Source organism: Rhopalosiphum maidis, chromosome 1, assembly GCF_003676215.2.
Source record: "Rhopalosiphum maidis isolate BTI-1 chromosome 1, ASM367621v3, whole genome shotgun sequence".
Lineage (NCBI taxonomy): Eukaryota > Metazoa > Arthropoda > Insecta > Hemiptera > Aphididae > Rhopalosiphum > Rhopalosiphum maidis.
In genome coordinates, this window is record NC_040877.1 from 27787666 (window position 1) to 27814131 (window position 26466).

The 26466-nt window shown below is 26.4% G+C and overlaps 1 protein-coding gene across 3 annotated transcripts in view; it reads right to left on the reverse strand.

Moving 5' to 3' along the window:
* The window catches only part of LOC113549014, a 35583-nt gene extending 15929 nt beyond the window's left edge, over positions 1-19654 (reverse strand). Inside the window, exons 1-3 of one of the 3 annotated variants that reach the window (XM_026950150.1) lie at positions 19309-19654; positions 15851-15909; positions 6180-6383 (exon numbers count right to left, since the gene is read on the reverse strand). In XM_026950150.1, coding sequence (XP_026805951.1) covers positions 6180-6311 — 132 coding nt within the window. In that variant the 5' untranslated portion in view covers positions 6312-6383; positions 15851-15909; positions 19309-19654. Of the gene's footprint in view, positions 1-6179; positions 6384-15787; positions 15910-19308 lie in introns of all 3 variants that reach the window. The other 2 variants (XM_026950152.1, XM_026950149.1) reach the window with 2 other exon arrangements.
* Between the last annotated feature and the right edge of the window lie 6812 nt (positions 19655-26466).

Consider the following 26466-nt stretch of genomic DNA (forward strand, 5'->3'; position numbering starts at 1 on the left):
CCACCCAATCCCATATTTAAATAAAATCTTAGATTGAAATCGCTTCAGAAATTATCATTTGCCATGCTTTCGAGTTAAATAATAAGTTTAAGTATATTGAAACTTTTTTATTTCACTGTAAGTTTTAATTTTTTGAGGTTTTTTCACACAAAACATTAAATTACACTATATATTATTAACATATTATTATAGTGTTTTTGGATTTCTGTGAACTCAAATTGATGTCTTTTAATCATAGGAGATTCAAAATAATGTCCCAGATATAGGATGATATGTTTTACATCACCGTAAACTCCAAAAACCGATTTCTCTGTGTTGGAATTTTATCGACTAGTAAGTACCTTACTCATAGATGCTCACACGTACGAAAACTTTCCAGAATCCTCATAACTGCTGGACCGTTTAATTAGGTCGGTTAAGTAATTAAATCAGATGGTTTTCGCTTTCGCACGATGCAGCAACTATATAGATAGACGTAGTTTGGCGCACAAAACCTAATTGAAGAAACCGATTGCTAATTTAGTTTGTTGTTTTTTTAAAATTACCACTTCATTTTTCTGTTCCTCGCATTGTTTTCGACCAAATAGAAATTGCATTGATTATTTGAAGGCGTACGCGACCGTTACACAGGGGTTAATGGATTTCATGGAATCAGAGATCTCTCGCATGCCATTTCATTTGTTATAGGTTATTCTCTAACATAAAGTATTTATACAAATATACGCACGTGTATGCATTTAGTATTGGCGATGTAGCGGCAACCATATAAACTATTTTAAGTAGTAAAAATATAATATGAAAAAAACTCTAAACTAAATGAAATGAAAATAAAACTGTAAATAGAATCTAGCAAGATGTTTTTATATTTTACGGTTGTTATTATGAATTGTAACGGAACGTTTATGTAATTTCTCATAGGTATTCTATAAATTAACGTCATTTCGCTGCAAATGATAAAACAAGCATCAATGTATATTATTATTATTATTACATATTGTACTATTGACTATTGTTAACTATTATATAAATACCGTATTCGACATTTCAAACTTCAAAATATAATATATTTCATGAAAGCAAATAAGACATACGCACTATACTCTTATAGTATATACTATAAACAGTATATAAGCTTATTACCTACATACATACTTTAGATTCCTTTAAAAACGTTCAAAACAATGAGTTTTAACTATAAATATTATATGTTTTGAATGTAATGGTTTATTTATTAATTTAAATAATTAGCTGTACTTATTGTATGAAGCTGATGAGAAATATGGATTTCGAGATGAATATTAAAATGCAGGATATTTTGATCAGTGTTATATTATTTATAGTTATTATTCTAAAAATGTAAGTAATGTGAATATAATTATTTTTTAATAATTGATTATTAAATTATTACTGATTTTTTTTTAACTAAAATGTTAATTCAGATATTAAACTGGTTTTGATAAATATTTTAATTAATCGTTTATGATTTATAATAAGAAAAATATAAGCAATAGTAGTAAAAGGACTTTCGATTTGTTAACAATTCGTACACCGTTTAATTCAGTAAATTAAAGTTCTCTAAACAAAAATTATTTAGAACATGACTAAACGTGTCAATAGGTAGTCATTTTCACGAAGGTATAGATAAACATGTATATGCTTCATAAAATCGAATACGTCAGTGAACAATAGTGCACATCATTAGCTATTATAAAACTTAGTTATAGTTGGCGTTATGTATTACAAAGTAAAAGTAGCTATAAACGAAATATTATACTAACATACTGTGACTAGTAAGACCTCGATAGGGTTGGTTAAATAAATTAGAGTTATAATTTTATAAAATAAAAATTATTAAGTCATAATTCAAGTATTATGACAAAGCTATAATTAATACAATGTTATTACTAGTATAATGTATATTGTTTAAAGTATTTATTAATTTAAATATAATAAAATATTTTAGTCTCTAATACTTACTTTTAATTTAAAATTAACTTGTAAAACTTTTTCAATCAGAATAGAACATATTTTAGTCGAATTCATTAAAAATACATTGTTAAAAAACCAGTAAGTAATTATTATAAAATTCAAAATTTCTTTTGTCGTATGTTCTGAATCGTATAATATTAATAATTTATATATAATATATAGGACTTCTTTTCAGGAGTTCATATACCAATCCAATTGATCTGTTTTCATTTCAACATGACTATAATTATATAGAATACGATTTTGTTAAAATGTACATGGCAGACATTCATAATGTCAAACTATTTCTAAGTTATCGGATTGAAATACAATACTAGAAATCTGTTGATATTAGCAATATAAAATAAAAAGATACTTGTTATTGGATTACTTTCAACAGCGTATTATGTAAGTACTGTTGCATTCATGAATCACTTTTCACTTTAAATTATAATACAAACGAGAAACGATTTATAATATTTTTGTTCGAAATCTTAATCATGATTCATGATATACGTGTATATTTTAATATAAAATATAAATATACACTTTAATACGTAGAAAGAAAAAATAAACATCAAATTAATTGAAACAAACATTAAATACAAAAGTATTTTCAGTCTTATTGGTGATTCGAGTACACAGTTACACTGAGTAATAACTATTTATTTTAATGTAAGATTTGAATTAGTCATAACTTAATAAGATAACAAAGTTACTACCAAATATTAAAACATTTGACTATTTGTGACCTTGAAATTGTTCACCTGCAGCACTATAAAAAATTCCAAATCGTTTCGGAAACAGTATTTGCAGCCCTATAATGATATTTGTCATCACTACACACATCCACGTACACAAACAAATAAGTGCCACAGCCTTATCAGGGGCATCGTCACGGTGGCAGTGCAAAACCCGTTGTTCTAGGGGAATGTCACACCCGCCACTGTATTTAATATACGCCGTGACAGTGGTGACTGTGTGTGTCATGGGACATTGCACACGACTGTTTGCGGATTACCTATCGCTATCCGAAGCAGATCAATTGCATTTGTTCCGGGATTATTATCGTGCACATTATGTAATAAATGTGCGCATACGCGTTTCGTATTGTTCGGTATTAATGTTTTATTATGAAGTGTTTACACGAAAACGCGTAGTGGATCAACTGCACCAATAAATTCACGATGGACCATTAACTCGGGCGATCGGCCAAATCAAATTATAAAAATAAAATCGATACAAGGCGATCGAACATAAACGGAAGCGGGGTCAGGGGCCGGAAATGCGAGTTTGTTGTAATGGACGGAATGGAGGAGTTTAATATTTTTGTATTATTATTATAAATGTTGCACGTAAACACACGCGCTGGACCCGGTCGATAGAAAAAAAGCGAAATTGCGATTCGCAATATATAAATAGGGACTCACGCCCACGATCGATATTATTGTGTTTATAATAATGCGTACACGCATAGTTCTTTGCCGGCTACGATAAATAATTTAAGTTTATGGGCATATACAGGAGGATATACATATGTGCAAGTAAAAGGATTGTAAAATCACAATCGCTGTTTTGTTCAATGTATTCAAACCACAAGTGACCCAATTGCGTCCGCGTTAAAAGAAAATTAAACGAAAGGCGAGCAAGCGGACGTGTATGTGCGTGTATTGATCGGTTAAATAGATTGGGCGTATTAACATTTTTGTTGTACTCTTTAAATTGACAATTTTTATCGATTCATTGTTTGTGAACGTATTTTCAGAGTGGGCGTAATGTTCGCGCAAGGAGAGTAAATTGTCTTACAACAGTATACCTATTATCCATTATAAATTTATTTAGAAAAACTAACAACGTTTCGCTTAACTTATTAGTTATTTGTCACTCATAAGGCCAATTATATCATAGCTAGTGAAAAAACTATACCACGTAGGTTATATACCTACAAATAATTATCCAAGTCATTTTCTAAGAGAAGATTATTAGAAATAATGTGTATGCATTTGTTTTAGTTAAAAAGCTAAGGTTTACAACACGATGGTACTTATTACTTAGACATATCTAATATTCTACATCATATGAGTACAAAGTTAGGTTAGAGCCATTGGAAATTACAACTATTGGGCATTGATGAAAATATAATAAATATTTAGGTTACATTATTAATTATTTCAATTATCGTTATTAAACAAGTTTTTAGTTAAAACAATTTTTAGAACTGTAATACTATCAATTTTATGAAATCAAATTATTTAAGTCAGCATAATAAAAATATTTCTATCTCATTGTAGTATATTTAATTACACAAAATCAGTTAAAATTCCTTGTTTAATGAATAAAACATAAATATGAGTAGCTGCTAAAAAAATTATTCATTAATAACTAAAAAATTAAAAGATTTCGATCGGTTGTTGTTTGTTGCAATTTATTATAGTTGTTCGGTTATTGAGGTTTTTTTACATTGTTCATTTTTATATTTTTGACCCATTTGCCATTCAATTTCCCTCAATGACACTGGCTAGTCGTGACACGTTCTTAAGGATAGATTTCAACTAGTTTGTCACTTTTTTACGTATGAAAATACGTGATCTTGTCTAGTAAAAATAAAACGAATGTTCTAAGCATGCATAAAGCTCTCTGGAAAATATTTTAACCTCAATGTTATTTTTTATATATTTGTGATTTGTCAATATAATATTTTATTGAAATAATATGATGTTACAATTTAGATTGATAATTAATGTTTTTTATTATTTGTAAGAATTACAAATGTCTTATTAATATATAAAAAAAATAAAAAAATATTCTAGTATAATTGCACGTCAGTCACCTGCTGAGTCGTTGCCATCACACAATAATGTTGAAATTCAATTTATATATTTTATTATCACTATAGTGTATTTGTAATAAGTATATTCAATGTTATATTGCATGCTAAAAAAACAGTTAGGCAAATAAAACAAATAGATACGCTATGACTTAAATAATAGATGATTATTTTAAGATATTTTATAATATAATTATGATTTATGATTAAAATAATTACATTGTATGAACATTTTTAAATTATAATATTTAACTAACAGTCAATGGTGATTATTTAACAGTAATTGTATTAATTAAATATACGTATTATAATATTGTATTACTTTTATATTAAATACTAATTTAAAATTTGATCATATTTAGGTGTGTTCCATTTAATAACTGTTGTACGATCTGTATATGGCATATACAGAGTGTCCCATGAGGATTTACCCATTGCGATATCTTCCGAAATAATGGAGATATCAAGATTTTGGTTTTTCAATAAGTTACATAAGGATAAGAACTACAAATATTTCATGCTTTAATTTATTTTAATGTTTTAATAAAAAAATTAAAAAATATATTATTTTTATTTTATTATTTTCAAAAAAATTGAAGATAGCCATTTTGTAGAGTTCATTTTTCTGAAAATATTGACGTTTCAATATTTTAATTTCATTAATTTCCTGATTTAATAACTAAGAAACGAAATTTTCACCACGTAAAAAGTAGAACTTTGGCTGTGAAAGATCGTATTTATTTTTTAAATATCGTAACTAAAAAAAAGTTATTTAAGTTCAAAAATAATGAATTTTGAAACAATAAGAAATTTTTTTTTTCAAAAAATAAAAACGATAGTTCACAGATAATATTCTTAACTATATTATATACCAATTTGGAGTCTTAACTATCACTACAGTCAGAATGGTTCTATCCTGCGTAAAAACAGCTTTTGCAATGTTTTATATGTTTAAGACGGAGACAACACACGAGGGTGTAGTGTCCTCTTAATAAAACAGCTATAATACATTTATGGATATTACATTAATTGTTTAATAATTTTAGATTTAAATTAGAACGATGAATGTATATGTTTTTAAAATATACTAAATATATTATATTTTAATACGTATTACATAACTATTATATTGATATCAGTATATCCATTTTATTTTGTGTTAATAATTTGTAATATAAATATTTATAACTTGACTAAGTGTATGATTAATGGTTATAGATTGTGAGTAGTGACTAGGTATAGTTTAAAAGTTTTAGTGTGGTTTTTAAAAAGTACATTGCATCTTTTTAATGTGTACTATTGAATTTAATTACAAATGTTTTCGGATAGTGTCTAATTTATAAAAACTATTTTAATATCATTATATATTTTCATTGGATCTTACCTCTTCTTCAGTCGACTCCGGTCGGTCTGTAGAGTCAACGGTGGAATAATCGCTCGTTGTTTCGTCAGCTTGACATGTCGCGGTGACCAAGACGGCCAAAAGTATGGCGCGCAATAGCGCCCGCACGCTCATCACGACAAAACCACCGACGTTGCTTTACGATCGTTCCACAGACATCCGACGGTCTTTTCCGTTATCTGGTTTCTGAAAAATAAATGCAACAACACAATATGTAGTTTAATACCTATGTAGTTACATTAGCTAATAAAAACGCATGTAATACAATATTAAATTCATTTTGTAAATATAGTGTTTATTCGTGATGAGATCTGCATGTAGTATATTTTCCTTGATTTGGATCAGCATCCGGCATCAACTGATTATTTACCGTTTACTAGTAAACTGTTTCTTTGCGATGCTTATCGACCAAGTGAACATGGTAAATACTTAGCGAATTTATGACAAATGTCGTATCTCACGTGAATAATATTTACCACTTATATGTATGGCCACTATAAGCTAATTTTTTTTTTGCGAAACGTAGTGGCGCGTGTTCTTATTTTGTGTGTTAATATTTAAACTTTCACATTTTCAGTTACTTTGATAAAAAAATATCAAATAACAGAAAGGAAATGCTTGTATTTTTAAAATAATGCATCGTTTGTAATTTTTAATGATGGTCTGTGGTTTAAATATTAAATGTATTTAAGAAAAAAATAGCATCTAGTTATTATAATTTTACAATTTAATGAGATAATTTTTCGTAAAAAAATATCAACAATAAATAATTTATAAAATTAAGTATGAAATAAATACTTTTTGAATATATTTTAAATCAACTAGAAATATACAGGGTACATAATTTAGATAGATATAATTGCGTAGCTAGCTCAATGTAATTAAATACCTATGTAATAATATTTCCACTTATACCGGACCTGGTATCTATATGACAAAGCTTCAGGTCTACGTGTTATTTCAATTAGTCTTTACATTTAAATTATAGGTATATATTTAATAGTTTATTATGTAATACAATATAAAATACACACTATTTTAATTTTTTGATTATTATTAGACCAATTAATTCTAAAAGAAAACTATTGTATTTAATATGTATTGTGATTAAATTATCTAAAATGATGTCTCCTTTTTTTGTTTCATTGGACGTACTATTTTCATGAATTTTCGAATGTTAAATAAAAATGTAATTTAATTCTGCATATAATTTGTGGATCCCTTCTTAAAGTTTTAAAAAATAAAAACGACGGTCTATGTCTATTGAACATATTTAAAAAATTAGTTATTAATAATAATCGTATTACTATAATACTTGTCCCACTTTACATCTTTCGATGTTCAGTTAAACAATACATCAACATTCAACATTAAAAAATCTACAATTTTAATGTAAAGTATACTTGTCATTACTTATTTTTCCTTTAGAGTTTTAAATATGTTAAGTTATTTGTATGACAGAACTTGTTGTATAATTCATACTTAATTGCATTGTTAATTTATATTTTACAACAGTTATATGTTTTTAGGTATATGTTAATTCTTAGCTCTTAATTTAATATTTTAATTTATTGAAATCAATGTTGTAATTTATAAAACATAATGAATATTTTAAAATATTATTTTAAGTTTGCTCATGAATAATTGGTTTGCGTTTATTGCTAAAATATACTTCAGTATATACCTACTTGAAATATTTAATAATTTAAAATACAATTTAAAATTTGTGTAGGTATATCTATCAATCTAAACTACAATAATGTTTATAGTGATTTTGTATTTCAATGGTATTTTTTTTTTAGATTTCTTGGAAAAAGAATTACTTTATACATATTTATGTCAGGAGCCTTTGTTTATTTTGGTTTAAGGTTCATTGCTCATCTTAATCGTGGATCTTAGACAACAACTAACTGTGGTTAACGAGAATAATACCTAACTTGATCAGAGTTGCTCACCGTAACATCTACAGTCGTATACTCGTATTGTATTAGAGTTCGCGGTACATATATTTAGTTAGTAAATTTTGTCGTGATTTTCTCATCTCAGTACTTTTATTCCTTTGAACTTTTGCTTTGACATTATCACTGTCCATTCTCGTAAGTTATTTAGGACTCAGATGTTAATGTATAAGTATTTATGCTTGCTACCAAAAGATATATTTATACAACCAAATATGCAATAACAGTTAAAAATATAATAAATATAGTACGGTAGTACATTAAAAATTCTAAAATATATAAAAGGTATATTATAGTGTCTTAAAAATTAAAAAATACATTAATGTACCTATATAATTATTTAATATGAAATATCTAAATACACACAAATAACGAACAAACGTAGCTTAAACCACGAAATATGTACTATGGTTTATTTCATGCAGAATTTCTGGATAATCATGATACAAATTAACTATTACTTTTATAAGATATTTGTTATTATATTTTATATCATTGTAGCTATTAGTCTATATATATTCATTGTAAACATTGTTTAAATATATAAAAAGATAAAATTATTATGAAATATATAAAAGCATGAATTTATGATAAATATATGAAAAATATGTATTTAATTGAAAATCACGTGTATACGAATTTATCACTCGTTTAAATTAATTTGTCAAGTCACGGTGAAAATATTCATTTACATATAAATCCAAGCCCTAGTTATATCCATAGTTTTATTGTTACAGGTTTATCATTAAATTAATTCATTTATTTACGAATCAATAATAGAAAAAAATGTCTCTACTATACCTAGTATCTATCTTGTACAATCATACTTCTGAATCACGATAACGTATCATAATTCATAATAAAAATATAAAAATTTAAAATACAATTATATATTCACTATCAAGAAGAAATAAGTTATTTAAATAAAAAAGTATCTTGTTTGAGCATAGTAACATCAAATATTGTTTATTGTTACTAAAGTATTTTTAAAAACTATTTTTCATTTTGTCGTTCTACTTTTCACTCATATTTTCTGTACATATTTTTTTAAAAAAAATTAGATATTATTACGATTCAAGCAATTTAATAACGAAATATTAGTACATATTTACATCTGTTTATTACTGTTTTTGATAGCTTAAGAGCTTAAGTCCATTTATTTTCTTAATTTTACGTTTCTACTATTTAGGCCAGTTTCTTTGTCACTAATTTATATTGGTCAGGTCGTAAAAGTCATAGACCGTGGCGAAATCTAAGTAATCGTCAGATTATACTGATTATAGTCATTGAAATCATTTTTGTGAGTGCTGATTACCATAATACCTATATACATTATTCAAATATGATTGTGTCATTTCCGTCTATTAAATCTTTAATTTATATAGAATCTATCTGAAGTCTAAACATTAACGTGAATTATAAATAATTATTTTCCATTTAATAGCTAGAACTTTATATATATATTACAATCACATCTAGATTTATTATACAACATTATGTTTATTGTTACCTACTCAATACTCATCTTTATCACTAACCTATTTACTAATTATACTTTATTTAATATTATGTCCATCACTTTTTCTATCTTATATATACTAAGTAATTGATGCGAATATACCTACGTCCTACATATTATGTGATTTGTAATTTACTTGTCGTTCATTGCACGTTTATTAACAACTAACATCACTTGCATATTTAAATCGTGGAGAAAATGTAAAATCTATTTATGTTCGACATTTTTTAAATAGTTTAAGTTTAGATTCATTATTTATACCTACTTCCTACTACATATCAATAAACATGTTTTATGTTTATGGGCGTTGTATCTGATGTTAATCGCGATGATAAAATATATGTAAACACATGTACATAAAACTATTATTTTTTTTTTTAAATTGAATACCATTGACATAGAAAATGTATATTATAGTTATCATATAACTATATAAGTGCACGAGAATATTAAATAAATGATAAATACCTGCATTTCTTATTTTATAATATGTAAAAATAACTACGATGAGTGGCATTATAGGTACCTATATAACAATAAGAATGAAATCCAAATCAAATAGGTATTTAAAAAAATAATAAATAAGCTAATATTTTTTGAATCATTTCACAATTACAATTCAGTATTTATGTGAAAATATTTACTTTTAATAAAAATAAAAAATTTTTTTTAGTTTTTAAATGCCTATTTTATTTTTGAATCTTGAACGATAAACATACATTAGATAAAAACATGAAACACTAATGCCATAACTATTTTTTTTTTAAATGATTGGTTGTTTAGATTATAATGATTACATTATAAAAATATTAACAGGTACAACATACAATTATGTTAAATTATAATTTCAACAACGATTATAAATAGCATTTTTACATCAGCTGTTTTAAAAAGTTAAAGAAATAAATTGGAATTCAAATCATCTTTTGATTATGCCTGCAGTAAAATATTTCAGAAAAAACGTGCTACTTAAAGTTTTAAGAATAGGGGAACTCGAAAATATAGAGCAAATAATATAATGATCTTTATTAATGATTGCTACACATACTACAGGATTTTAATTTTGTTTAAACATATTTAGATGATTAATTGCTTTCTTTTTTAATCAAAGGTGTAAATTAAATTCAGTAAATTTAATCTTACTATCTTGCTTGTTACCTTCTTTGTATGCAATAGTAAGTAAATTTGATGGTTTTGATATAAATGATTTAAATGAAATTTCATTACACAAACGTCTACACTTTTTATTTAAAAATAAATTTACATTACTTGTCAAACCTGTGTTTTACGCTATAAAAATTATTAATGATAAAATGATTAGAAGGGGGACTCCGAAAAAAAGGTGTAAAGCACCATATATTATAATATATATATTACTCTTGTTTTGTAGGTATCTGGGTTATAACTTCTTAAATATAATTCTATTTAGGATTGTTAATGGGGTCTAAACAAAAATACACTCTTTTTATAAGTACATTTAAATTATTGAGTGATATATTGATCATATGTAGTTCATAAAATCGAAGATAGATGCTATAGTTACTTTTACTTAATTACAAATTATTTACCTATATTTTAATTAAATCGTGACTTGATACTTATGATCATTATTTCGAAATGATAAAAAAAATGATAAAAAATAAACTAAAATGAATACAATGAAATTTACAATATTTGTGTATTGACTTAACATATTGAGTTTTACTTTTTAAGTCAATTATTAAAGATTAAATTAAACAGTAAATTAAACAATCATTGGATAAAAAAAATTATATAAAATTATAATATATTAAAAAAAAGCATCACGTAATAATTATTTTATGTTTTCATTTAGCATTAAATTAACATTCATAACATATTAAACTCATTCATATTGGTTATGTTATAATTAAAATAACGTCTACTGACTACATTTTAAATAAATATCACAATGTAAAATATAAACGAATGTAAAAAGAACTAAGCCAACACAATGAGATTATAAAAAGGAAATTGATTATTATTTTAACTCTAAGTACCTACTCCTTATTTTTTTCATTATTTTATATTTTAAATTATATATTTTATCACTTAAATATACCTTCTTCTGAAATTAAAATTTTGTGTATACTAAATACATTTTCTTACAGTTTTATTTTTTTAACTTTGATTTTCTTATAAAGTTATAACCATCAGTCATCATTGATCACTGATCGATTTAAAAATCTTGAACAATGGTCTTGTATCTAAATATCTAATATATTCCGAAGTCTTCAATATTATAATATTTATCCCTGTAAATTGTTTATAATTATTAAGATTCTATTAAGTTTATTCTATAAGTATGGTGTTTATGGTATTCTATAATATTATTGTACAATATACACTATATTTAGTAAATAATATACATACATACATACATACATACGAGACATGAGTTAATGATAATTGGGTATTGTTTGAATAATATGCAATATGCATGTGGTATGTATTTACTATATAGGGGTACTGTAAAATGTTATCTGTATCTGTAATATGTAGAAATAGAAAATAGTATTGATTTATTTTAGAATATCAGCTATTACCACATTATTTTTTAAAAGTATTTTAAATACAAGATATATGTTCACTTTTAATATAATAAACCGTGGCTGAAAAAACAGGTATAACAGTTGAAGGAATTATAGGAATATATACTTTATGATATAATATTATTATTATTATTATTATTAGGTACCACGTTAACGAGTGTGTGAAAATCGAATCAGATTCAGAGTTCATATGCTACCGGTATTCGCTTAGCGTCGTATGTGTATCGTGCGATCCGTTCCAAACGGCACAACGTTTTATGCACGTTAACTGCTATAAGAACATCACGTCCGACTGACTGGTCGTCGTTTATTATATCAGCCGTGGTGCAACAAGCCCGACTGCAATCTGCAGCAGTGTATTAGTGTACACATAGGTACTTATAATATTATAGGCATAAATGACAATAAAATTGTTTAGATGTAAAGGTGTATAGGTGAACTGTATAGAGCCTTCTTCGGATTTCATGAAATTTAGTTTTACTAACGTATAAAACGATTAAACCTAAATATTTGTTATTACAATTATTTTTTCTAATTGAATTATAAATTTATTTAATTATATCTCATAAAACAAAAATATAAAATAAAAAAATATGCAATTGACAGAGCTCTATATTGACTAATTGAAGGTTTGCATGTTTTATTATATTTTAACAACTGAATAATCTTTTTGTTTTTTAATCTAGATTCTAGATGGAGAGTTAGTTGATTGGCTAAATAGAGCCCATTTACCGATTTCTGTAGATGAATTATAAAATATTGTCTTTATTTATTTGAGATTGAATTGGGAGGATCGATTCCTTGCATATATTATTGTAACAGTGGAAGATGGTTTGAAAAAACTCGTGTCCGTAACGGTAAGATATTTTTGTTCTTGTTTACTCGTAACTGGGTTTGCCAAGTACAAAAACAAACAAACCACGGTGTTAAACATAGATACCTAAATATATACGTATATACCACGTGTGCGAAAAACAACCGGTGGCTACCCAACGGACTGTGACGATATAATGTCGTGCTTCGCGCATTATTTTTATACGTCTTAGTAGTAGTGATGACGACGATAATATTATGGCGATGTATATTATCATAATATTATGTATTGCAGTGCGATGACGAGCGACCGGGGCAGTGATAAGGATCGTTTTTGACGTGCGTATCGTTTTTGTCGATTTGCACAACAAGATGAAATTATTATATTATAATTTATAATATATGTGTCACGCCTGAGACCATCGTTATGATGATGACATTACACCGTAATATGGCGGATCCAGGGGGAAGACGATTGTTCCCCCATTCTTAAAAAAAAGTTGTATACATATGTAAGCCTAAAGCAAATATCATGGCCCTAATTCTCTTATTTGTATCTATAGACAAACGCCGCCCTCCCGGTTATGTCGGGTTAGATCCGCCGTCTATAATATAGTAATTATTAGACTGCGCGCGCGCCCGTGATGCGTCCGATCAAATTTCCCCTCTCATCGCACGCGTGACGTTAATTGATTGCACGCGCGCGTATTTACGCTGTTTCGGCGAATCGCGTAACTGTAAACCCAATAAGTTCTTTTTTTTTCTCGATTTTTTTTTTGTTTTTCAAACATCGATTACTCGCAATAATAATGGGTATGTATTTTTTTTATTATATATATTTTATTGATATTAGGTACGATCATCATTTTTAAGCTGCACCGTGAGGTTTATATACTGAACACTGAAGCTCGAGAAGCTTAGGGTTAATATAAGCACAATTACCGCAGCCTTAAATCGATAAATATTTTTTTTCTTATTGAAGTAGTAGGACTACTAAAAATATAGTTAAACACTTAAATTAACAAATATTAAATTATCAAATTATTTTTCTGAAATTGTCGACATGATGATATTATGAACTTTGAATGGAACACCTAAATGTTCAAATTTTCATCGATCTATTGTGTTAATATTAAAATCAGTATATAGGTGTTTACAATATACGCGTATAATTAAAGAGTTAAAAACAATTGCAGTCATTTATTTTGTTGTAAATGTCAACGTTTTTTTTTTTTTTTTTTTTTATATAATTTATAAGTTCATAATAATAACTGCTTTGTATGCATAATATGCATTGCATATGTAATATATATATAAATATGGTTTTTCAGAAAAAGAAGATTAATAAGAAAATTAAAATATCTAAAATTAGTAAATAGGCAAGTCTAAACTTATTAAAATATATGTCTAATTAAGCCATTAAGAATTTATATTTACAGTTATCAAATAACTAATTAATATTATTTATTTATTTCAATGTAATTTTGATAGTGTCAATATGATGACCTGGAAATGAATACCGGACTTTAAATATTTCATTAAGTTCTTGAGTACCCTATTATTTTTATTAAACAATTTGAGTGTAATAGTGTTATAGTAAGATTCTCGATCGTATACAATACGCTATTACACATGTCAATTAAAATATCATTGTTGGTTAATTTTTTTTATATGTGGTTTTTTTACTTTGTTTGTCAAACGCATTATCGGGCACGGTTTTTTTCACCGCAAAAATAAATATTTATAAATATATGTAGGGTACACCTTTATTCGCACAGGATTGAAACGTGGCATACCTATTAGTCAACATTTATTTTCACGCAAATATACTCTAAGATATGCAGCTTTCTTATAGAATATATATTATTTGAGGTACAATATACAATATCATTATATACGTAATGATACTACGTATTCTGTTCGATTTGTTTTTCTATGCAAATTTATTATTTATTTCGCACTCGTACTTTTTAATGATGACGTGTAACTGTGTAAGAGACACAAGTATAATATCTTTGAAAAATAAACTTGATACTAGATGTACGTTTTGATTTCTAAAAAAAAATTTTTTATTTTTTTGTATAACTAAATTTAAATAAATTCGTTTATTTCGTTATATCTTGAACGACGATTATAATTTGAATGTCCGGCAGTTGAAATTAATTGTATAACTTTTGTAATGCGTGTGTATAACGTCGACGTATAAATACATATCTAATATAATATTTGTATTACACGATTGCTTCCAAGAATTCAAATTTTAATATAGGGTTCGAAATATTTTTATACTAGGAAAATACGAAGAATTAAATCTTTCGTATAAGACTTATTGAACGGTACTTTTCTTTTATATCATTTGTCGCCCATCGGTCATTATTGTAAGAGGATTTAAAGCGGAACGTATGTACAAAACACTATAATATACACGCGTACATCAATTATACTTAGTATTACAAATGTATGAATCTTGATAAATATCTATTCCGTGTTCGGCTAACAGTAATATGTTTAAACATAAAAATAATGTATATAATACATACAACTGACTATGATTTTATTATTTATTATCTCAAACAGATTTCAATAATATGGATAAAAAACATTCTATTTTTACTGTACCTATATAACTACTTATGAAAAAAAAATCTAAAAGTAACAAATAGTTAAGTAGGTATATCAATAAAATACGTAATCCTTATATATATAAAAGAACAGGCCATTTTTATGTACCAATTTTGTGACGACGCTATTTAAATTTTTTCCAATTTTTTTTCACAGAGTTGTTCCAAATACCTGTCTAAGTGTAGCCACGTCGTCCGATTTTCAAAATTTTGATTTTAAAGGGTTGAAATCTGTGAAAATAAATTTTTACGTGTAATTTGTATATCTAAATTCATATAATAATAACAATAGCAGTCGGCCGATAACGGGAATACGAACGGCACGGCGTCCCGAGGGTTTCCAGCTAGCTGCCACCTGACCTTTTTTTGTATGTGTATTTTATCGGCGTGTGGATATGAATTGTTCCGATGCGTAAAATACCGGTCACCGATTAGCTCAATTATATTAATTATAAAATAAATGTTTTTCGTCTTTAAAACACAACAATGTATGTTGATTTAAGAATTTCATTTTGAGAAAACAAAAATTGCACACGGACGAAGCCGGGTAATTCAGCTAGTATTAATATATATATAAACACAATATGAACCAACTACATTTTACGACATTGACCCAGTGCGAGGATCATATTTTTTTTTCGAGAAATTTCCCTGTTATTTCCGACCACCATCACCACCACTACCGTCATCGCGGTCGCCAAAACAAAATACAAACCAAGGTATATATATATATATATATATATATACAGTAGGAATATACACTTGCTAGGAATTAATTATAAAATCGGTCGTACGTGCTCAGGATTTTCTCGAATTTGAATGTCGGTCGGTCGAAGCGGCACATACACTACACGGATGGAACGTTTTTTATTCGTCGGACGATCACTAAATAATAATAATAATAACATCTATTTTACACAAACACAATAAACGCATAGATATCTAAAAATTTGGAACTCTCTCGTAGTTACTTGAAAAATATTCATATTCCTACCTGGTAAATTTTGACACTATAAAGGACGAAACGAAAACATTCTTGTTAGGTAAGTATTATCGTATTAACTGCGTAACAATTATTCTGGTGGCGGACGAACGCTACGTTTACACGCGATTTGCCGTGACCGCTTCCTACACCACCGTCTTCGTCGTCGTCGTTTGACTATTATTTGTTGTGTAAAGAGACTAACATTTCGGGTTTGCGAACGGTTTATTAACCTATTTGCCATAAAATGACGCGTCGTTGTCATAAGCTTTAAACCAAGTTATGAATACTTCCGGCTATCAGTTAAAGGCTTTAGAATTATTATCTGTATGAAACGTTCACGTACACGCAAAATATAATGTATGTAGAATATCTAACCCTACAGCGTTTGCTTAGGTCAGTAAAATCAAAAAACTATATAGTATCCCATTTTATTGTAAATCGACGTTGAGATATCTACATCGATAGAATTTTCGAAAGCCAAAACCGTTGCTGGCACAGATTGTGCGATACCTATGTCGTTCAGCTTCATTTGGTCTGCGATATTATATGCATAATAATTTTGTTTTTTTTTGCATTCAAAATTTTACGTCTAACCTCAAGAAATACTAACCGCTTATCGGATACATATAATATAATAACTAACGTACTATAACATGCAAAAGGTACATAATATATATTGGTACAATGGTAGTATGGTACTGTCACAATATCATATTATGTATAACCATATAGATATCTTATCATTAAACTGTACGGCTGTGAAACACATTGAAATAAGGGACCATTGCTCTAGACAAGACAATCGATGTTTCTACCAAAAAAACTATAGTGTAAAATGACAACGATCAGCAAACGATTTAATTAAATTAATATTATTGTGTGTATTTTACTACTGCCGCAATGCCGCGGACAACCTACTTCGTAACGATTCCAATTCAGCGAGTAAAAACATTGTGTTTTTCGTTTAACCTACTTAGTGTGTGTACTGTGTGCCTGTGTATATATATAGTAACAACATAGCTCGTTGTGTTTTCAGGAATTCAATGTCGGTGGCTTGTATTTAAAACACGCTAGTTTTTAAAACGATAAACTATATAATTTTCATTCTTTTTACGTGTGGACAACGAGCATAATAATTAGATTACATTTTTTGTATATATTTTCACGCTAATATGCTTTTGCTTTTCTGCCGTTTTACCAATTTCCTGCAGCGTGTACAGTTGTATATTTGTATAATATATATAAATATATATAATATTTAAATTATATTGTATTAGTATTAGTATTATTACAGTATATTCATTACATGGGTGTTTTAGGTGTTTAAAATTTAAATAAAAAAGTATACAATAATATACATACACTTAATTAGTACATATTATTGAATAAGTACATAGTAGTCGTAAAAAATATTTATAAATAGATTTTGTAATTTTTAACGGTAAATTAAATTATACTTCTACTTAATAATATTGTATACTAAAGTATTGTTAACATTTGATTATTAGGCACCTATTATGAAAATATATATTGCAAGTGTATAGTTGAAAACTGTTAATGGGCTTAGGGGCAATTTTACGACTTATGCTTGACAATAAAAACTAAATACGATTTACTACTCACAGTTAAATATGATGCTCATTTGTATATAATGTAGTGCCCTTGAGGTAGTTAACCCAATACTCGACTATAGCATTATATTGTATAAATGTGTAATTGAATTTCTAATTCGAAATGATACATTTGTTATACAAAGATTGAAAAAAGATTATTTTAAGATTTATGTTCTATGTGGGAGAAAAATAATCAAGCATCTGCTTTCACGAATTTTATGTACAATTTAACAACAGAAAGTTTTCGAGTACTTAATATAATCATAAAAAACGGACTTCTTGTAAATATATTTATATCATAAACTAAAATGATTTTTACTCAGCATAAGGATTTATACATAATACATATTACTATGTGGAACGTATTATTAATTATTATTATTGTAAAATAATAAAATAATACACCTCGTAATTTTAATGGTCAAAAAAATATATGTGCAACTATTTAAAATTATTTAGATAAGTAGATACTGATGATATTCAAACTATTAAAAATCATAAAAAGTGTACTCTTATATAGTTTTTAAAACCAATTATAAATGCGTTTCTTAATTATTAATGAATAGAATGTAAGAACTGTAATCTTGAGTAAAGGTTTCTCTAATAATATGATGTATATATTAACACGAAAAACGGAATAATAACGACTGATAGTATTGAATAAGATGATACATTATAAATAAGTGAATAGGAGATACTAGAATAAAAATAATATTAAATATGTATTAAATACAGAAACTAATACTTAGTCATTGAAAAAAAAATTATTTATGTTTTTGATTTATAATTAATTAATTATCTTACCTAATCACATACCGAAGGAAGAAAAATTATTTATTGATATATATTATTATAAGTTTTTATAATGGGTATGTTAGTTATTTTAAATATTATTATGGTGTAGTGTAATTTCAGCATGACTTATTATAACGGGAAGTATTGACGTGAATTAGACTTGAATGGTGGGCGATGAAGTTAAACATATAATAATACACCACAGCGCAATATTATCAATAATTCGTATGTACTTACTGTTCGTGCACGGTGTATATATACCGAAGCAATTCAAGTGCCCGATGTAATCAGTAATGTATTAATTAGTATACAACTGAATTTAAACGATCCGATTGTTGGCTGCCTCTGATGTTTTTTACGTATATGTATTATATTTAAAAACAAAATTGAATTTTATATTATGATTTGTTTTACTTGCTTGTATTAACAGAGTACGTAGAACAAAAGACGAAAAATAAAAACCGCGTATACACTGTATAGACGACGACGACGAAGGACTGTATATTAACAGGTAGGTACTAATAGTAATAGCAACTACGGCCAAGTATATCGGAACTCCCGCGCAATTGTTCCACGTGATATCGTTACCGGACGACTGTGCCAATGTACAATCGTTCAGGCAAGCACTACAACAACGTCGTCGCATGGACCCTCCCCACCCGCGCATACGCATCGACACACTGTAGTTTTCCAAGTGTATAATGATATCAGCGGTGAGCGCCGCAAACCTTTTTTTACAGTACTTTTTATAAATATTAATTTAACGATGTGTACCGCCATGGCTATGGACGGACGGAGAAATTTTTTTTTTCATATCTTCACCGCCGACGATGACAATAATAATATTACTATGTGGATAATATATAGGTACCTTTAAATTTGAATATAATATAATATGTTATTTGGGTCAAATAATATAATTTTAACGTATGCGTGTATATTTATGTATATACATATTATATATATGTATATATTGGAGGAATTAATTGAACCGAATTCGAGTATGTGGTAAAGAATCGTGTCACACGATTTCAAATCGATACGATGGTCGGATGGTTATTGGAAATCAAAATTCTTAACATTATTATCGTCGCTGTTTATGTATATTATATACTTAAAGTGGTTTAGTCATATAGTACAGTGTGTAATATCATATTTTCTTTTTAATTTCTTTACAGTAAATCTTTTTTTGAACTTCATAATGATAAATATTATTCGTTATAAACTTTATAAAAAAGTTGTTTGTCGAAAGATACATCATTTTTAATTCATTTTCCGATACGGAATTGAGAAATAAAAGTGTAACCGACTGTTAAGAAATAAAATGGATTTTAAAAAGATAATATCATTATTTTATTTTTCAAATTCTTAACGGAGTGATGAATGTATTGATTTTACAATTATGTGTTTGTATACACTATAATAGTAGTCGATAAAATCCTTCAATTTTCACGTTGACAGTGGCTTTGAATAGAAAATTGGACCAGTTTGTACTTAAGAGAGTTCAAAGTTATAAATTCCTAGTACTTTATTTTGAATCGAAAAAGACTAACAAAAAATTTAGGAAAAACGGGAATTTTTACGTAAATTCAATATTCTTATTAAAAAAATTATTTTGTAAAATTGTAACTATGTAACTATGATTACTTTAAAAAACTTATCAAATTCAATATTTACTTAGTTAAATACAGTTCGTAATAGCTAATTGCTGAAGTATAAGAGTAATAAAAACATTAACCAACTATAGAAATTAGAAGTCAAGTATACAAATACTGTTTTACGTACTTGTATGAAAATAATTTTTTTAATATTTAAAAAGTTTGAGAGAGCACCAATTTTCTAATATTTTTTTTTTATATAACTAGTAGTCTACATTTCATTATTATTCGTTGAATTAGAATACTATTAATTATTTTAATTAATGACTACATTATTTTTATGTCAATAATTTATTAACTAAATATAAATCTCCATAAAATATTTTAATGTAGTTTATAAATGTAATATTCTCATATTGCTTTAAATTATAAAACACTAATAATATGAACATTTAAGTAAATTTTGTTATAATTAAATACATTTAAACATTTGCAAGTTGTAATGGATGGGTTTTTAAATAATCTATGATTAAATGATTATTCCTAGTACCTACAGTTTATTTTATGATTTAAAATTTAGTAATTTAATAATGATAAATTTGAATTATTGTAAACATTCGCAATAACGCGAACGACCACCCATAGTATAATGTTTTATAATTGAACAAGTTATAGGAAATTTATTGTTCAAGTAGTCTTAGTATTTGGGTAAAATAAGGTAATACATAGGTACCCAATTATTTATAGGTATCTAGTTTTATAAATTTGTCAAGAATATTTAAATTTTTGCATAAAAGTCTTAAATTATAGTTATTTTATAAGAGAAAAAATGAAACAAGTAAAAACAGCATATAATTTACAATAAAAAAAAAAAATATATATTATAAAATTATATTTTCATTATTTTATTTAAGTTAAAATGACTCAATTAAAAAAAAAGGAGTTCTTAATTAGTATAAAGACATAGAGTACGTATAATTAGTATTTAAAAATAAAACATTTAATCTAAATACTTGGAAATATTAGATTTTAATTTAGACCTAGTTCCTCTTAATTTGTATTCTTCACCGATTATAGTAGGTATTTATGGAGGAATTAGTTGTAAAAGAATATTCCAGAAAAATCATAAAAATGTCTTAAACAAAATGTATTTATAGTTATATAATTTAATTAACCAGTCATATATAGTATACATAATTATAAATGCTGTTACCACTGTGTAAACAAAAATACTGTTTATAATATTATTTATTTTAAATTTGTAAGCGTAGGCACAACTAGAAGGAGTTAATTAGCATTACTAGTTTTAAATTAGGCTATAACACAATTGCGTTCGTTTTACCTTTTTACACGAAAAAAATGTAACTCGATTGCTCTCCATGAAATAGTGTTTGCCTTTTAATACTTTTTCATTACACTATTTAAAATTATTGATAGATTTCAAAATAAACATTAGGGTTTCCCAATATGTATAAAATAAATACATACAATTTTAAAAACCGATAATCCTATAAGCTATAATACAATAATCGAATATTTCATGTAAGCTATACGTACTTGTATAGTTTTTCATATAATATTTTAATTATCCCAACAATCGAAACACTAAATCCAATAGATATTTTGATAAAGTAGGAGTAAATATTTTAAATAATATTTCGCTCAAAATTTTAAATTATAATCATATAAAATATTAACATCAAATCAAAATAATAAATTCGCAACACGAAATGTCATTTTACCCTTTATTTTGATTCTTTAATTTTGTAAATCAAATTATTAACTTTATCTTTTATAATGACTTTTACCCTCCTGGCTTTTACAGCATAAAATCTTAAATATTTGTAATGTGTACTATTTTTTTATCCTTATCTTATATATTTATACAGTTTTTTCTTCCCAATTGATTCTGCGTTTGTTTAAATAACAAGTAATTAAAGAATTGATTAGACTTAAATTTCACCAATACGAGATTGCAGTATTTTAGAGGTGATTTGGGCCAAATATTATTTTTGATAAAGGGCGGTTCTTTTATCGAATAACACTCATTATTTAAAAATCTATTAACATTTTTTAAAATATTTTTTTTACATAGTTTTCAATTGAAATAAAAAACATTTAAAAAATAATTTTTTATGTTTATATTTTTTTGAATTTTACTTTTTTACATCAATTTTAATTTCATATTTTTATCAAAATATAGACGTTTAGCGTATAATTTATAAGTATTCAAAGTTTTGCGAAGTATCATCATTCATCGTACCACTACACTCTGTAAAATATTAGCAAGTTAATGGTCCACTTAATAAATTGTTTAAAAGACCAACACCGATATTTGGCGATTCCTATTTACGTGCTAATATACAACTTGATTATGCATATGAATTTTTAATACTTGTATTTAAATGGTCTAAATGTGAACTTGTTTGAATATATTAGCTATAGCAAAAGTCTACAAAAACTCAACAAAAAAAAACTTACAAAGAGAATTATCGTGTTTAAATGCTTTACAAGATTTTTCCAAATATTTTCATTTTCACTTTTTCAAGCAACTTGTGTATCATTAACGTCACACGTTTAACTAAACTATGTATAATAACACAAAATGTAGTAATTTATTACCCGAAAAAATTGTAAGCAACTTGATTATACTCGATTTAATTAATACGTCACAATAATATATCTTACCGAGATATTTTAGATAAATCGTATTATATTATATTGCGTTAGGTGCTGCAAGTTTCAATACTAATTTAAATTGTGGATGAGTTATACGCAAATTTTTAGATCAAAATTTGTATTCACGGGTTTTTACGTTTTTCGTTGTTCGCAAACGAGTTGCTTTTACGTGTAAAAATTGTGAAGCTGTGTACTGTGCGCAAACAAATATTATCGCTATATTTCATGGGGTGCAATCTATTATACAACCCTCATAATTTATGCCATTTGTGGATTAATTGAAAATATAAGAGGCTTCAACATCTTCAATATGTTCACTTTCACCATGGTTCGTAATTTTTCTGTAAATACCTATCCTTGTTATTCATTTTATAGTCCATATAGACGATGAATTCGTTTTGACTTTTCGTCTATGTATAGTTCGTATCTCCATGCATATAAATATTAAAATATATATTACAGATCTCTTGTAATATACAACATGTGGGGTTTTCGCATTTTAATATTTGAAAAATGATGTATTGGGAGTAAAACGTGTGAACTTGAGTCGCGAGTCCATTATTGTAATTTGCGATGTGTGCGTGCTACTTGTCATCTGGCCTATAACCGAGTGAACGGTGATTGAAACTCGTCATCGATCGCTTCGATCGCAATTATATTTTATTCTCGTGAATATTTTATTCTGTTATGTCATCAATCACCACATTTGAAACCGTAAACCAGCGAGTTTAACGAACTTATTAGTTTTTATTATAATTAGCTCCGTTAATTTTTCAATAAGCGAGGTTGACTAGTTATGGCTGCGACGAGACGGCCTATGCGTGCTCCATTAGATGCCCCGATGAGTCCATTCCAATGCTGAAGTATATTTGTTTTTATCCTAATAACGGTTTGTTCGATTTAACGGAATGCACATAAAATGTAAAATATATTTTATCACTGACAACAGAAAAAATTGGATAAAATACGGAACTTTACTAGCGTTTATTATATATTATGCATATAGATATAGTATTTATAACGCCGTTTTTATCGACACGTACACATTACCGCCTACGCGGTCTGTATTCATCGTAAAAAAGTCTAGACCAAGATGATACGTTTTTTTATTTGTTGCAATTCATGGACCATATTCTGAAATATCATATCATTTCATATTTAAAAAATAATAACATGTACATCGGATTTAACTTAAAAATAATGTTAAAAAACAAAAAAAAAACCTAAAATTACTGAGGCGTTAAGTGTAACGTGTCCATAAAAATAATAACAACTTCATATTTAGTAAGTAAAAAAGGACAATAATTTTTATTACCGTTGTGAATGGACATAGTAGTCATAGTGGAATTGCAAAACTAGGACGACGTTTGTTTCAGAGGACCATGTTCGATTGTTCCTGTACACAATATAATTAAAAATCGTCTTTTTTAGACAAAAAATTACATGATAATAAAATAACGAAAAAATTGACACAGTGACAATGGGCAGACTTGACCAACGTTTCAATAACATATAGCCACTAAATACTCGATTCAATGACATCATCACTCATCAGCCAAACACAGATCAAATGTAACTAGAAAGAAATACCTTTTTGTTCAATTGAAAGACACTTTTTGTGTATTCATGGAACTTCGTAAATATTTAAATTTATTTCATTCATTATAGTTATGCATAATATGTTTTTAGTTTGTTTCCACTTGATTAATATAACGTAATGTTAATGACAAAATAGACAATAGTAATAGGTACTTGGATAGCTTAAGCTTATGTTGTGAAATTCTAAAATAAATATGTATTATTTATTGTAGTATATTCAATATTCTAACTAATAAAATGAAACAAAAATTATTCATCTGAAAAATTTAAATGTTGAGCAGAATTATTACACGGGTATGAAGTGAATATTCTAGTATATTTAACCACTATCATTTGACCAGCTTAGTTATCAGTTTCTATTATCTATCTAATAATATTATCAATGCTAACATTGCTAACACTTGTTCTTTTGAATTCACTAATATTTTAATTTAATAACCTATAGCTTATATTACAGAGATAAAATTTAAACCAAAACCAGAAAGTTCTCTAAACTATTTTTTTTTTTTAATTTACTCAAAAATATTTTATATGAAACTGAGTAGAATGCTATTGTAATATCTAAATATTTTCTTTTACATTTTATCAAGATAATTGTAGATTAAATTAGCAAATATAAGCAATATAGCATCTTGATTATCGATATCTATTAAAATCAAAATGTTTTTTCATTTGTGTCATTATTATTTATAATACATTTATTTAATTGAATTTTTGATAATTTTTTATTATTTTAATTATTCCTGGAACTAACGAAATATAACAATATTTTGACTCTTAAATCTCCTGTATTGTGCACTGGAGAAACTAACGATTTTTTGGATATTTATAGAAATATCCTTTTTTTAAAACTCAAGTTTACTAAATAGATACATAATTATTGTTTTAAAATGCAATCTGAAATTTGGAATAATTTATAAAAAATTTGATGAAATGCCATAGAGAAATATTTATACTCTAATTTATGACATTTTATGTCCATTGTCGTAGTTTTCACCGTCATTATTATTATTAGTATTTATAATAGTTCTATTAATTGATATTCTATCTTTCTATATGTGTTTGCTATATTTTCAACTAATTTTTCAAAATAATTATTATTAAATGTATTATTATATTTATGAGTATTATTTTTTATATAATTTAACATATTGTGAATATTTTAAACTCGCAAATTTTTCACTTTATATAAACCATACAAAATATCGTGTTTTATTTTTCCTTTTTTATTTCGATTTAACACTTTTTACAACATGTAGGTATCTTATTGATTATATTCTGTATTATCCATCTTAAAATTGGATCATTAAATTCAAATAGACATTTAAGAATAAATATTTGTATAATAATGTCTTATCGTTTATATTTTAGAGATTATACATGTGGAAAAAAGTTACTGAAGCAGAACATATCCAGTATTATCCATAATGTTTTAGTATAGGTACTTACACCAACTGCTTGATACATTTCATTCCGTTATATTTAAATTGCATATTTTGTATATTTTTACATGATAAAA